The 16,724-nt window shown below is 43.8% G+C and overlaps 1 protein-coding gene across 5 annotated transcripts in view; it reads right to left on the bottom strand.

Moving 5' to 3' along the window:
• LOC138246148 (cytosolic phospholipase A2 gamma-like) overlaps window positions 1-16,724 on the bottom strand; it is an 823,362-nt gene that overhangs the window by 543,146 nt on the left and 263,492 nt on the right. For all 5 annotated transcript variants that reach the window (XM_069200427.1, XM_069200426.1, XM_069200424.1 and 2 more), the window contains one exon: window positions 16,144-16,348. In XM_069200427.1, the coding sequence (XP_069056528.1) occupies window positions 16,144-16,348 (205 nt within the window). The remainder of the gene's footprint in view (window positions 1-16,143; window positions 16,349-16,724) is intronic.

The raw sequence follows: 16,724 nt of genomic DNA, 5'->3' as shown, positions 1-16,724 counted from the left end.
TGATCCTTATGGGCTGCAGCATTTCTTTTGCCACCCATAAGGAACTAAGACAAACCCTTTCACAGGACTTCCACTGCAGCCTGTGTGAAATAGTGCACACACTATCTCACAGCCATTTTCACTGCACTTAAGTAATTTATAAGTCTCCTATATGTCTAACCTTCATTTACTGAAGGCTAGGTGCAAAGTTATTAAGTGTGAGGGCACCCTTGCACTAGAAAAGGTACCCCAAGGTGTCTAGGGCCAATTCCCCGGACTTCATGAGTGGTGGGACACCATTACACGTGTGCACGACAAATAGGTCAATACCTATATGTAGCTTCACAATGGTAACTCTGAATATGGCCATGTAAGGTGTCTAAGATCATGGAATTCTCCTCCCATTCCAAATGTGGTAATGGGGAGCCAATCCCATGCATCCCGGGGGCTCCACCATGTTTAGTTTAGTTTAGTTTAGTTTATAGATTTGTAGAGCGCATGGCTACCCGGGGGCATCCCAGCGCTAAAGTACACCATGAATGTCGGAAGAGCCAGGGGAAGCAGATTAACTGGGAAAGAGAATGGTTTTCAACTTCCTCCTAAAGAGAAGTTCAGAGGATTCCTGACGGCATTCAAAGGGCAGGGCATTCCAGAGCCGAGCAGCCCTGATGGAGAACGAATTACCTCCCCATGATCTCTTGACCAAAGGGATGTAAACCTGTCGAGAAGAACGAGATCTAAGAGGTCTAAGGGGTGAGTAAAGAAAGATATGTTTTCTAAGAGAAAGGGGACCCTTATTGTGTAAGGCTCTGTGAACAAGACACAGAGCTTTAAACTGAATGCGCTGCTTAATCGGGAGCCAATGAAGAGCTGCAAGTGCTGGTTTAGCGGAAAGATGCCTTGGGGTATTCATGGGAAGTCTAGCTGCCGCGTTCTGCGTAACCTGCAGCCTCTTTATTACATAATCTGGGGAACTAAGATATAGGGAGTTCCCGTAGTCCAGGCAGGAGAGAACTAGGGCTTGTACAAGAATTCTTCTGGCAGCGAATGGCAGAAGTCCAAGAATCTTCCTGACACTTCTAATTAAGCAGAAGCAGATCGAGGAGATTCTTTTAGCTTGTGGGTCCATAGTTGAGCGTGGGTCAAGCAGAAAGCTGAGGCTTTTTACTTGTGTTATTGGAGGAGGCAGGCTGTTAAAAGCCTCAGAGTACATAGCCAGAGGGGCGGTAGGGGCGCCATTACCTATAATCATTACCTCTGATTTGCTGTCATTAAATTTCAGTTTCGACAGGGTCATCCAGTCCCCAATATCTTTCATGCAGTCAGCCAGGTTGGCAGAGGGGGAGTCCCTACTACTAGAGAGGGAAACCACCAATTGCGTGTCATCAGCATAAGTGACCATAGAGAGGTTATAAGGAGCAACTACTGTGGCCAAGGATGACAGATAGATGTTAAACAAGGTGGGGCTTAAAGAGGAACCCTGCGGGACTCCACAAGATAGAGACCTGACATCAGACAAAAAAGAGCGATCCAAAACTTGAACGGATCTTCCCGTGAGGAAGGAGGAGAGCCAGGCAAGGGCTGGACCTCCTAACCCTATCTTGGAAAGTCTATCAAGGAGAAGAGTATGATCGACAGTGTCAAATGCCGCACTAAGATCAAGGAGGATAATAGCAGCATGACCACCTTGATCTAGAAGTTGCCGAGCAGATTCAGTTACAGTAAGGAGTGCCGATTCTGTACTGTGATGGGTTCTGAAACCCATTTGAGAAGGATGTAAATGATCGTGGCTCTCAAGATGCCTGGTCAATTGCAGGTTCACATGCTTCTCCAGAATTTTTGCCAATACAGGAAGAAGGGCAATGGGTCGATAATTATCCAAGACAGAGGGATCCATCCTAGGTTTTTTTAAGAGAGGCTTTATGATTGCATGTTTGAGGGAACTGGGAAGAATACCAACGGACAAGGAATTATTAAGTATTTCTGTCAAAGGACCAACAACAATATCTGCTGCCTTCAAAAGAATAGAAGGAGGGGCCGGATCTAAGGGAGAACCCGATTTGATATTGGCAACAAAATTCCCAATCAGAGTACCTGTGAGGGGGGAAAAATTGGTTAACTGGGTCATACCCGTAGAAGAATTCATCTCCTGCCCCATGAGATTATTCTGAGAGGGAGATGGAGGAAAACCAGAGTATATCTTGTTAATCTTGTCTTGAAAGTGAACCGCTAATACATTACTATGCATAATAGAAGCTTCCACCGGGGAGGGAGGCATAGGGGGTAAAGTGAGCTCCTTGAAGATCTGAAAGATTTCTTTCTGAGAAGTGGACGAGTTCTCTATTCTACTGCTGTAATATAGAGCTTGTGTTGTCTTAATATTCTGATGGTAAAATCTAATAGCTGATCTATAGGCTTCTTTAGCAGAAGGATTATAATCTTTTCTCCAAATTCTCTCCAATTTTTTACAGTTCTTTCTAAGGTCCAATAGAGAAGACGAAAACCAGGGACTAGATTTATGAGCAGGTTTTTTCACCCTCAGTTTGCAAGGCAAAACTGAGTCTAAAGAGGTAGAAATCCATTTGTTAAACAGGTCCACCGTATTAATGGAGGCATGGTCACTGGCTAAAGGAGAAGCACAGAGTGCCATATGCCAAGTGCTAGGTACCAACTTCGACCAAGCACGACCCATTGTGATGCACCTGGGCTGTGTCTCTCTAGGAGCATCATAGGGAAACGTAAGTGACACTAAACAGTGATCGGTCCAGGGTAGAGGTAGAGAGGAGGAGAAGGTAAGATTAGGGATATTACTAAAAAAAAGGTCTAAAGTATGGCCTTTCGTGTGAGTTGGACCAGTAATATGCTGGTCCATACCCATAGAGGTAAAAGAGGCTAATAATGATTTAGCAGATGGACAGTTAGGATTGTCTAGGTGGATATTAAAATCGCAGAGGACGGTTAAGTAAGAGGCCTTCCCAATAGAACTGGCCACTGCCTCCGGGATAGCTTCTAAAAAGACTCCACACGGGCCAGGGGGGTGATAGAGAAGGATTCCTGAGAAAGTATAAGTAGACGACAAGCGCAGAGAGAAGAACATACTTACACATCCTGGAATTTCCAGTGGGAATGTTGAGCATTTAATGGAGATTTTGTGAATAATAGCTATACCGCCACCTCTCATATGAAGTCTGTCTAAATGAACTATAGAATAGTTAGGGGGTAAGGTACTGCATAAATCTGCTGAGGAATCTCCATTCCATCTGGACCCCCAGTACTGCCAAACCAGCTCTCTGAGGCTTGCACTGCAGCTACAGCTGCTGCCACCTCACAGACAGGGCTCTGCCCTCCTGGGGTCTGAGCAGCTCAGTCCCAGGAAAGCAGAAAAAAGCATTTCCTTTGGGAGGAGAGTGTTACACCCTCTCCCTTTGAAAAAGGTGCCACAGGCTTGGGAGGGGCAGCCTCCCAGAGCCTATGGAAATGCTTTTAAGGGCACAGATGGTCTTCTCCTTGCATAAGGCATTCTACAACCGTTCAGGGACCCCCCCAGTCCCTGTTCTGGCACAAAACTGGTCAAAGGAAAGGGGAGTGACCCCTGTCCATCACCACCCCAGGGGTGGTGCCCAGAGCTCCTCCATTGTGTCCCTGGCTTTAGCCATCTTGTTTTCGAAGGTGTGGGGACACCCTGCACCAGAAGGACCGAAGAAATCTCCCATGGAGTGACCAAGGCACTTTCCTGCTCCAGCATGCGCCTCCTAAGACAAAAAACGGTTATCTGGCACTCCTCTCCTGATGACGAGCATGCTCCTTGGAACACAGATGGTGGACCCCTTCGACACAGACTGTCCTAAGGTCCAGCTGTCCAAATTTGGAGGAGGTAACGCTTGCCTTCTCCGTTTGCGACACTACCCCTGTGCACCAGGTCATCTTCACCTTCTGAGGCCTCTGTGCACTATTTGCAAGAATCCTTCATGAACAGCCTGGCCCAGGTCCCCAGCACTCTATCCTGTGACGCTCAACTTGCTGAGTTGTTCTCCGGCGGTGTGGGACCTTCTTCTGTAGTGCTGCAGCAACCGCAATTTGTACCTCTTTGTCCCGGTGTCCTGGGACCTCTGTGGGTGCTGCCTGGTCATCTTTGGGTTCCCTCCAGTTTTGGGAGCCCCCTCTGCCTCCTCAGTCTGAGTTGAGGCCACCAGGTCCCTTCTTGGTCCAGGCAGTGCCATTTTGATGCAAACCCCAACATTGCTTGAACCAAGGCTTGTTGGACGAATCCAGCGCTGCATCTCGCTTGCATCCAACATCTCCACTTGGAACACCCTTTACATCATGCAGGAACCCGCAGCCATCTTCTTTGGTGCTTTCTGCAGACTTCTTCTAACTGGAGAATCCCCTTTTGCACCATCATCTAGGTTGGCAGGGTCTTCTGTCCTTCCAGGAATCTTCTGTGACTTCTGGACTTGGTCTACTCTCTTCACAGGTCTTTAGGTCCAGGAATCCATCATTTGTTGCTTGCAGTCTTGCTTGGTTCTTGCAATAACTCTAATCACGACTTATAGTGTGTCCTAAGGAAACTTGCAGTACTTTACTCTTCTTTCCTGGGCTCTGGGGTGGGGTATTTTACTCACCTTTGTGGCTTTCTTACACTTCCAGCGACACTCTACACACTACATTTGTCTAGGGGGAAATTTGTGATTCGCATTCCACTTTCTTAGTATATGGTTTGTGTTGCCCCTAGACCTATTTCTTCCTTTTGCATTTTATGGTATTTTCTATTGTTTGCACTCTCCTATGACTATTTATGTACCTGATTTTGGTGTATAGTGTATATAGTGTGTGCGGATGTGTGTGTGAATGGATGGATGCATGCGTGGATGCATGTGGTAATGGGTGTGTGCATGTGTGTGTGAAGGGGGCGTGTATGTAGAGTGGTGGGGAGGGGGCTTTAGAGAGGTGAGGGGGCTAACTGGAGGGGAAACAAGGGTTGACCCCTATCAGTGACAGGGAAGGAATTCCCTTTCACTGATAGTGCCTACCGGTGGTGTTAAGAAAGCCACGAAAACAATGGCGGTAGGCGGGGACATAATCCCACAGGTAGAACAGTGACGGCCGATGGGCTGGAGATGGAAAGCTCCATCCCGGCGACTGTTACCGCTGTGGCGGTCAGAGTGGTCCATTGGCGGGTTGGCTTCAGCCAACCTGCCAATTTTATAATGTGGGCATAACTACCGCCAGCCTGTTGGCAGTACTTTTATCGCCGACTGCCAGGGTCGTAATGACCCCCTATACGTCTAATCCAAATTGCACCTGGACCAGTTACTTAAAGCCAAATTCCTTTTTCATAAAACTTCTATGGAAGATGCCATCTCCTACTTACTGACTGAAATTGAGTGCAAAATATATATGGAGGACAAAACGAAAGAGGCAAACACTTAGCCAACTATCTCAAAATCCATAAAGGGAGAATCAGGCTGTACTCAATTTTAAAGGAAGATAATACGCCTCTCCTTTTTGATTTTGAAATCCTGGAGGAATTTAAATTTTATTATTCCACTCAATATACTCCGGAACCAATTGCAACTTCTCCCTGTCTTCCACAATAACTTTCTTCTATTAATAAAGAGCATGATTCTTCTACTGATATTTCTTCTCTTGGGAAGGACATTACTATTCATGAAATTCTTACTTCAGTTAATTTAATTGAGAAAGGCAAATCCACGGGACTTGATGGATTTCCTTTTGAATTTTACCTACATTTTTACAAATTATTTAAAAGTTATTTTCATTGATCCTAAGTCTGTTTTATCCCTAATGAAGGTAAAATACCAAAATTTTACAAAAAATATAGATTGATGTCTTTGGTTTGTTTAAACTATGAAATGTTTGCAAAGCTTATTGCTCTTCATCTCAATCCATTATTACCACAACTGAAAGGTTGAATACAAGTACGTTTTTTTAAGGTGAGGAATTTGACAGATAATACCACACTTTTGAATAATACATTAGGCAAATCCTATAAATATGAACACTCTTTCGCAGTGATCTGTCTAGACACTAAGAAAGCTTTCGATTGCATGAGTTGGTTCTTTAGTTTACATACTTTCATAGTGTTTGTTCTTCTCCCTCTGAAACTTTACCTGTCAATGGTCTTTTATCAAAATTCTTTTCACTTTACTGAGGGGTCAGGCAGAACTAACCTCTCTCACCTTTGGTATTTATTCTGGCCTTAGAACCTTTCATACTTAAAATTCAGCAAAACCACAGACATCAGAAGTTTTCCATATGGTGAGAGACAGATTAAGGGCCTAATTTAGAGTTTGATAAATGGAGTTACTCTGCCACAGAAGTGATGGATATCCCGTCCACCCTATTGCAATTCATTTCTCTCCTATGGGAACTGTAATAAGGCGGATGGGAAGTCTGTCACATTTGTGACGGAATAACTTATCCACCAAACTCTAAATTAGGCCCTAAGTTAGTTGTATATCTGGGTGACATTTTGTTGTTAATGTCTAATCCATCCTTCTCCCTAGCAGCATTTTTAAACGAAGTAAGTAGCTTTGCCATGGTTTACAGATATAAATTTAACACTGACAAATGTGGAATTCTCACTCTTGTTAGGTTTTGATTTAAACAAGATTTTGTACATATTGGCTTTGCTTGAACCCCACACAAAATTAAGTATCTTGGACTAAGGTCTATAAAAAAAAAAACAAAGATACTACATCTCTCAATCTAAACTCCATAATCGCGCAAATTATATCTCTTACACCTCAATGGAACCCTTTATTCTTATATTCTCTATTCTTATCATGGTGGGGTAGATTAGTTTCAGTTTAAAAGATGCTCATACCTACTATTGTTTTCCATTTAGCCAACCTAACTGTACAGAGTCCAAGTAATTATTTAAAGTAGATATACAACAGCTTGACTCATTTCTTGTGGAAGAAGACACCTCGTTTGTCTCTCTCTAGACTTCAAAAAGCCAAGGAATTTTGGGGAGTCAATTTTTCTTATTTCAATAATTTATCATAATGCTTTCTTCCTAAATCATTCCAGAATTTTGTTTATGGATGACTCAACCCAACATCCTCCTTTGTTGGTGGAACTCTTTCTTGCCCCATCTCCTTTGAAGAATTTTTAAACTTTACTCAAATACCTTTCTATCTTTCACATCCGATCCTCAAAACCTCTTTTGAAATACTTAGTCCTATTATGAATGTCCATTTTAATGAATGAAACAAATTCTTAAAAGCCTCCAAGTGGTATAATACATTGATTACAATTAAAGGCAGAAGTGCTTTTTGGAGATCCTAGAGAGATAACGTTCTCTTCTGGGTTAACCAACTTGTTGATGGAGACACTACTCTCTCCTTTCAGCAAGTTCAATCTCATTTTGTTTTCACTGATTTCTGTGCTTCAAAATATATTAAAATAATAGAGGTTATCACACCATTTTGTCACAGCCTGAACACTTCTTACTGCTGTTATCTGCCAGTCCCTGGGCAGCAACTGGTTTCTTGCTTGTTGTGGATTGACCAAGGTAGGGGCGACGATTTTCAAAAGCCTTGGTGTAGGAAAGTACCATCTTGCCTGGCATGTTACCCCCATATTTCACTGTATATATGTTGTTTTAGTCTATGTGTCACTGGGACCCTGCCAGGCAGGGCCCCAGTGCTCAAAAGTATGTGCCCTGTATGTGTTCCCTGTTTGATGCCTAACTGTCTCACTGAGGGTCTGCTAACCATAACCTCAGTGATTATGCTCTCTCTGCTTTCCAAATTTGTCACTAACAGGCTAGTGACTAAATTTACCAATTCACATTGACATACTGGTACACCCATAGAATTCCCTGGTATATGGTACTGAGGTACCCAGGGTATTGGGGTTCCAGGAGATCTCTATGGGCTGCAGCATTTCTTTTGCCACCCACAGGGAGCTCTGACAAATCTTACACAGGCCTGCCAGTGCAGCCTGAGTGAAATAACGTCCACGTTATTTCACAGCCATTTACCACTGTACTTAAGTAACTTATAAGTCACCTATATGTCAAACCTTCACCTGGTGAAGGTTGGGTGCAAAGTTACTTAGTGTGTGGGCACCCTGGCACTAGCCAAGGTGTCCCCACATCGTTCAGGGCAAATTCCCCGGACTTTGTGAGTGAGGAGACACCAATACACGCGTGCACTACACATAGGTCACTACCTATGTGTAGGGTCACAATGGTAACTCCGAGCATGGCCATGTAACATGTCTAAGATCATGGAATTCTCCCCCCAATACCATTCTGGTATTGGGGGGACAACTCCATGATCTTCCGGGTCTCTAGCACAGTCCCTGTGTACTGCCAAACTGCCTTTCCGGGGTCTCCACTGCAGCTGCTGCCAACCCCTCAGACAGGTTTCTGCCCTCCTGGGGTCCAGGCAGCCCTGGCCCAGGAAGGCAGAACAAAGGATATCCTCTGAGAGAGGGTGTTACACCTCTCCATTTGGAAATAGGAGTGAAGGCTGGGAAGGAGTAGCCTCCCCAGCCTCTGGAAATGCTTTGACGGGCACAGATGGTGTCCATCTCTGCATAAGCCAGTCTACACCGGTTTAGGGATCCCCCAGCCCTGCTCTGGCGCGAAACTGGACAAAGGAAACAGAGGTGTTGGGGGCACACTGGACTGCTCTGAGTGGCCAGTGCCAGGAGGTGACATCAGAGGCTCCTTCTGATAGGCTCTTACCTCTCTTGGTAGCCCATCCTCATAACCTGGTAGCCAAACCTCCTTTACTGACTATTTAGGGTCTCTGCTTTGGGGAATTCTTCAGATAACGAATGCAAGAGCTAACAAGAGTTCCTCTGTATCTCCCTCTTCAGCTTCTACCAAAGGATTGACGGCTGACTGCTCAGGACGCCTGAAAAACCACAATAAAGTAGCAAGATGACTACTAGCAACATTTTAGCGCCTCATCCTGCCGGCTTTCTCGACTGTTTCCAGGTGGTGCATGCTCTGGGGGTAGCCTGCCTTCATCCTGCACCAGAAGCTCCGAAGAAATCTCCCGTGGGTCAACGGAATATTCCCCCTGCTAACGCAGGCACCAAAAGACTGCAACACTGGTCGTCTGGGTCCCCTCTCATCCTGACGAGCATGGTCCCTGGAACTCAGCAACTCTGTCCAAGTGACTCCCACAGTCCAGTGACTCTTCAGTTCAGGTTTGGTGGAGGTAAGTCCTTGCCTCCCCACGCTAGACTGCATTGCTGTGTACTGCGTGATTTGCAGCTGCTCCGGCTCCTGTGCACCCTTCCAGGATTTCCTTTGTGCACAGCCATACCTGGGTCCCCGGCACTCCTTCCTGCAGTGCACAACCTTCTGAGTTGTCCTCTGGCATCGTGGGACTCCCTTTTGTGACTTTGCGTGGACTCCAGTTCACTTTCCTTCCAAGTGCCTGTTCAGGTACTTTTGCATGTGCTGCCTGCTTCTGTGAGGGCTCCCTGAGTTGCTGGGCGCTCCCTCTGTCTCCTCCTCGAAGTGGCGACATCCTGGTCTCTCCTGGGCCACAGCAGCACCCAAAAACCTCCACCACGACCCTTGAAGCTAGCAAGGCTTGTTTGCAGTCTTTCTGCGTGGGAGCACCTCTGCAAGCTTCACCACGACATGGGACATCCATCCTCAAAAGGAGTAGTTCCTAGTCCTCTTCTTTCTTGCAGAACTCCAAGCTTCTTCCAACTGGTGGTAGCTTCCTTGCACCCTCAGCTGGCATTTCCTGGGCTCCTGCCCACTCTCGACACTGTCACGACTATTGGACTTGGTCCCCTTCTCTTACAGGTACTCAGGTCCGGAAATCCACTGTTGTTGCATTGCTGGTGTTTGTTCTTCCTGCAGAATCCCCCTATCACTACTTCTGTGCTCTCTGGGGGTAGTAGGTACACTTTACACCTACTTTTCAGGGTCTTGGGGTGGGCTATTTTTCTAACCCTCACTGTTTTCTTACAGTCCCAGCTACCCTCTACAAGCTCACATAGGTCTGGGGTCCATTCGTGGTTCGCATTCCACTTTTGGAGTATATGGTGTGTGTTGCCCCTATACCTATGTGCTCCTATTGCAATCTATTGTAATTCTACACTGTTTGCATTACTTTTCTTGCTATTACTTACCTAATTTTGGTTTGTGTACATCTATATTGTGAATATAACTTATCCTCATACTGAGGGTACACACTGAGATACTTTTGGCATATTGTCATAAAAAATAAAGTACCTTTATTTTTAGTAACTCTGTATATTGTGTTTTCTTATGATATGACCTTTATTTTTAGTAACTCTGTATATTGTGTTTTCTTATGATATTGTGCATATTACACCAGTGGTATAGTAGGAGCTTTACATGTCTCCTAGTTCATCCTAAGCTTCTTTGCCATAGCTACCTTCCATCAGCCTAAGCTGCTAGAAACACCTCTTCTACACTAATAAGGGATGACTGGACCTGGCACGAGGTGTAAGTACCTCTGGTACCCACTACAAGCGAGGCCAGCCTCCTACACTCGGTGCTGCAGATAATATAACACCAAGCAGGCCCTAACCTCCAGAAGGAGTCCCAGAGGAATAAAACTCAAACTTGGGAAAAACCTCAGATCAAGGAACTCCTGAAAAAGATGTAAAAGAAAAAAGAGAGGCACAAAAAAGTCTTGAACAAAAACTGCAGGCAGAGAAAAACAGGTGAAGTCCAAAATCACAGGATACGGGAGCGAGGAGCACAACCAGGATGGAAGTGTTTGCAATCAAGGAACAGAAGACCAACTGTGCTTATATACTGACAAACAGGAAGTGACATGCACAAACTATTGAAGACACCATCTTGGATTGGGAAAAGCCAGATTAAAGTGAAAGGGAAAATAGCCATAGTATAAAAGGTAGGGAGCAAAGCATGCAGGAAAGGGATCACAGACTCCTGGGAAGGAGAAGAGATGGCCAAAGAAGAAAAAAGAAAAGGAAGAAAAAAGAAGAAAAGAAGAAAAACAGCCAAAAACCAGGTAAGTAAAACTAGGAGGGCAAAAAGCGGGTGCAGTGAGAAACAGAGCCCAAAGGGAAAGTTTCAGGTCGAGCTACCACCCAAAAACCAGGTTGTGACCTGGAAAGTGGCCAGCGGCAGAAACAGCCGTCCGAGACGCGGACCGTCGATCTGACTGCGGCCCGCAACTTGGGCACGCTGATCTCCACGGCATCACACATTTTTACTAACTCTTCCTTCTACTAGTGGCTGTGAAAGTTCCGAAACACACATCACTCATCCTATTTCATCCTTCCCCTCGACTTCTACTAGTTACTTAAAGGGAAAAAGAGTTTAATAGTTTGTGGCTAATACCTTTACTGAATAAAATGTGGATCAAAGTTCGTAAACCATCTAGAAAAGAATTCAAACAATATTTTTATTATTTATAATAGAGTTCTCTTGACACCTCTGTCTCTACCTAATATAAGCTCCACCCTTTCCCCTGATTGCTGGTCCTGTAAGGCTTTCTCAACTGTTTTATTTTATATTGTCTTCACCTTCACACCCATCGATTTTGGTTGAAAAAGTGGTTCCAACTTAAAGCCATTTTTCATACCAATATATCCTTTTCTTATCAAAATATATTTTAGGCGTTTTTTAGAAGATTGGAATACCTCTCAATGCCCTACAAACATCATTAATCTGTTATCGGCTATAGATTTCCAAGAAATGACTAAAAACTGGAAAGATTCATCAGCTATTATATTTCAAGCCTGGTAGTATGGCAATTGTGATAATCATTGACTGGATAAAGCATAGGTTCACCCCTTAACTTTGGCCATATGGAGATACGCTCTTAGGTCACAAGTTACAAGTTTTATTGACTCATCTGCAGCCACTGCTCTATGCCATCACTCATCTATTGAAGACGCTACTAGGCTTTCTTGAACATTCCTATAGAATTATCTAGTTTTTAATTTTTCAATTATCCAATGTATTGTTTACATTGGTTTTATGATGTTTTTACAGTTTTTCATATGTACAGCTTGTACGTGTTTTGGCATACCGTTTTTTCATAATCTCCCTCTCTCATTTTGTTTCCTTTTCCTTTTATCCGTTATGTTTCGTACTTCACTATAGTTATGTAGTCAGAATTTATATTCTATTGCCTATTTATTTTCTTGCTAATGAGATGACTTGCCATGATTTGCTTCTTAATCTTTTACAAATTTTCTTAAATGTACTGGTCAAGAGGTCAGCAGTGATAGAGGAGTGCTGTGCTACACAGGGAGTGGTTGTGGCACTGAAAGTAAGCAGCATAAAGTGTAGTGTCACTGTGCTCTCCCTCTTCTGTAGTGCCTGCAATGGGCAATGTAGTTGAGTGAGCAGTGGCATGTCGTTGCAAGCCCTGAACGTGCTACACATGTGCATGGAAAGCACACGATCTCTGTCCCTGACTTTGACATCAAATCTGCCCTGACCTGTGAGACGTGAATATGAGATGAAATAGCACTGTAAGACCCTGTGGCTGATATCCTGAGCACACAGGGTTTCAACATTCTGATCCCTGTGTGTATGCTTGAACAGTGCACTGTGGTACTGCTTGGGTTTTATCTATACAGTGTTTTATCTATACAAAGCAGATATTGTCGGCTGTCCACTCCCCAGCCCTACCTGCCGCGTACAAGGTCTCTGCATCGGATGAACGCAGAACAGTGTTCCTCTTCCTTGTTTATCACGCTCCTGCTGTTCTTTTTTGTCCATGAACATTAATCCACACTTATTATTACTAAAGAATAACCCCTTACAGTGTGGTATAGGTATATTCTATCAGGTGTAGGACTTAGTATGTGTGTGTGTGTGTGTGTATTAAAGAGAGAGAGAAAGAGAGTGAGAATGACATTAGCCAGCTGATGACAGTGTACCTGCTATTGTCTTTGTAATCTCCAGTGCAACATTCATTGTATGCATCTGCAGTACATTCACCAGTGTTAAATGTAAGATCTTACTGCTCACACAATGAAAAATACACTGCTGTCACTTCTGTGCTCCCAATTTAGGCTTGAACAGTTTTGGTAATGACCCGGTTTCTCAGAATCCCCCTCCAGGCCAACAGATGTTTATTTTTTGTCCTTCTTGCTTTCTTGTCCTTGTCTAATGAAACAGAATATCAGAGTGAAAAGATTTGCTACTTAAAAGATATCTCAGTCTTATTTACGGTATGCTTTACCCGTTATTTGACGGTGCAGGTCAATGCTTGGAAGAGTGTGCAGGTGACTTGAGAAGTCAGTTCATGTTGGTAGTCATAGCACGCACGTCACTGAACCAAACCGACTTGCACCCTTAGCCATTCTTTAACCCTTATCCTCCACTGTTATAATCTGGACCTCCCATAACAGTTGTTATTGTTAGCATAGTGGCACATAATTCTTGCATAAAGCTATCTGTACCCAATAACAGTAATTCTTGGCATGGCCATACCTTCTTCAGGCTTATGCTTGCACTCAGACTGTTATGGGAACTCTTAGCTTAGTGCAGGGATCTTTACAATTAGGGTACTTGCCATTCACATATATGGCATGAGAGCACCTACTTCTTGCTTAATACTGGCTCTAGCATAACTGAGGCAATTATTGGCATAGTGTGTGCACTCACAAATACAACTTACTTGGGAGTGTTGCTGAGTACTGAACGTTGTAACAATGTTAGATGGTTTGAGGAACAGAACAGGCTCGCATTCTACTTGGTTGATGGAAAGATTTGATCTGGGGTTCTGTAAACCTTTCTAACGTGTTCTATCCATCCACCCACCCCTGCTCTCACCATCCACTCAGCAAACAACACAACAAAAAACACAAATCCTCAGCAACCATTGAAAAAGCAGGATTATTTAGAAAACAGCCAGACATATTGGCCTGAGCAAAAACTCATAGAAAGACCAACCTAGTCTTCTTCACTCTAAGCCAACATATCATGCATGACACCAGTAGTAAGTCTTTACTGATTACCCAGATACACTGTATCTATGATGATGTTCAATGATGAGCATACAAGCCCCAGAATGCAAGGGAAATGATGATGAAAATCTAGTACTGGAGCTATTGCACATGAAGTAGAAGCAACAGTTTTTGTGGCAAGCATTGTGAATGTTGTGGGAAGTAATGGCTTATATTGGACCTACACACAGTACAGTTGTAGAATATACCAACCAAGGCTTTTGCTGTGGTTTTGCAAACTGGCACAGTATTCATACTTAACTCATTTCTTTTACAATCGAGTTTATGTTATGTTAACTGTGTGGCAAATACTGCAAATAGTATCCTTGCATTAAAGCCAAAAAAAGTAACAGCAAAACTAAGTCAGGATTTCTGAGAGACCCAGGTTTTGAGTTTTTCGCAAAATGATGTGGTCTCAACCCTGGTTTTGATTGTGATGGTTAAGAGGTCCAGAACATGAAGGCCAAGTGAGAAAAGTAGTGTCTGCCTATTCAAGGTTGGTACCTGTATCAATGCTTCCATTGCGTTGCCTGCATGAAGAAGCATTTTCCACATGTCTCAGCTGCAGCTCACATCCACTTTGTTATGCTCAACCATTTCTGTTGACTGTTCTTGCAAAATAATATCACCAGATCCATGTTTTGGGTACTCCTCTAACATACTGCAGCACTCACAAACCCTTACAAAATCCTTGACTTTTTCCTGTCTGTCTCTCATCGTCCTATTGTTATTTGTGAGGAATATGCCATTTATAATGCTGCTGACTCTTTGCATTCAAAAACAACAAGGTGATGGATAGAATGCTTGAATTAATCTCAGCCACTGGCAATCGCTTGGGCTGCATCCCAATTCATCACCTGTCTCCCAACGTGCCATCTCAGTTTGGACACAGCCATATGCTAATCAATTTCAATCCTGTTACTCATGGAACAGTCCAGCTCGAGCTGCCAGGCTAGGTCCTACCTGAACAAGAACACAAGCAACCCAGGACCAGTTTCGCCCCTGTTCTGGGCTCTTCAGCATTCTAGTCACTGTTTTGTATACTTAATATTTTGCCCTAAGTGGAATGGGGATGCACATACCTGGGTCCAAACTGTGGTGGCATGGTGTGCAAAATATAGGTGGATTGGGATGCATCCTGAGTGATTATCAGTGGCTGAGATTAATTCAAGAAGTCCATCCAGCACTGTCTTGTATACTTAGGCTCATGTTTAAGAGCATTGTGGCACAGGGCAGCACAGCAAGGCACTTCACTGTGCTGCTGTGCATCAAAGGGAAAGGGCAGGAATGTGCAATATTTATCCAATACCTTGTATTCCTGTCATTTCCCCCAGCGCTGGTGCCCTTTGGCAGCCTAGTACAAATGCAGGCACCCTTGCACCCTAGTGCCTGCATTGCATGCAGGGTTGTTTTTGTGCAGGAAGAGACACAAAACCAATCCTGAGAGACTTTTTCCTCTTTCTATATGTGGATAAGTGAGGCAAAGATGAGTAGAAATAAATATATTTCTCCTCATTAAACCTCTCCTGGGGGGATATCTTTCTGTCACATTTCCAAGTTTTCAAGGTCAAAAACCATGGGAACTGTGTGGGAACATCCATGCAATGCCCATGGAATGTCTCTGTGGCACAGAGTAAGGTGATTTGTGCTGCTTTGCCTTAGTCCATATATTGAGGCCATTCAATGCCACGTAAAGTGGCTTTGCATGGCTTCAAAAATATGGCTTAGTGGTTTCTTCCACACATGTACCATGCTGCATGGTGCAAGCATGGCGCAGCCTGTTCATAAATCTGGCCCTTAATTTGTTGTCCAAAGTGAAACAGGTATGCTTAGACATGAGTCCTGTGCACACTGTGCCACTGGAACCAATATATACCTGGCTGATCAGCCTTTAACTAGGGGGAAACCAGTCCTGGGTTGCTGTGTTCCGGTTCACGGACGATCCGTCTCGAGTGTTTGGTCTGGACTGTTCCTATAGCAGCAGGGTCAAGACTACATTTTGTGGCCTGAAATTTAAATTTCCCAAAATGTTCAGAAATCAACATGTACTGTAGCATTGTCAATTAATGATGTTATCACTAAATATGAAATAGAAGGCAGTTTCGTAATTACACCAAAAACATATCTTGGTAAGCCTGAGAAAAAACAATCATGCCCAACTGTAATCAACCAATGACAATAGTTGCAGTTGATGAGTCTTACTTTTTTTGTAGCAGGGTTAGTAAAGAGTAGTTCCCAAGCATCTGTCAATGAGAAATCCTCACGTTCTGCTGCGACGAAGAGGTCTTGCAAGGTTTCTGAAATTGGTGGCTTGATTGTAAGATCAGCTATTTGGGCAAAGAATTCAGCGCTCACTGTCTCCAGGTTCTCGACCCATTCGCCTGAATCATAAAGAACTACAAAGGCCCTGAAATAAAAGAGAGAGCATCTGCATCAGATGGTCATATGTCATTTATAAATCTCTTAACCAGTGGTTCCCCTCTCCCGATTCCTAAGTAATCAGTGGAAAGTACTGAGAAGCTGGCTCTCTTGATGGTCTTGGCTCTTTCTTTCCACTCTTCCTTTCTTGTTGCCAATCAGCGTTAAGATTGTTTATCATCCACGTGCCCTTCATCACAATCCTCATTGTTGAATGCTGATGCAAAACCTCTACCCTGACTATGTAACCCTGAACGTACATTGACACTTTATAATACTAAACTGCCTAACTCTGAACGTGTAAACTGACATGCTAGCATCAGTAACTTTATAGCTGGCAATAGGGATGCAAATAAACAATGATA

The sequence above is a fragment of the Pleurodeles waltl genome, chromosome 7 (genome assembly GCF_031143425.1).
Source record: "Pleurodeles waltl isolate 20211129_DDA chromosome 7, aPleWal1.hap1.20221129, whole genome shotgun sequence".
Taxonomy (NCBI): domain Eukaryota; kingdom Metazoa; phylum Chordata; class Amphibia; order Caudata; family Salamandridae; genus Pleurodeles; species Pleurodeles waltl.
The sequence above is the reverse complement of the archived record's forward strand: the minus strand, read 5'-3'. Positions and strand labels throughout refer to the sequence as shown.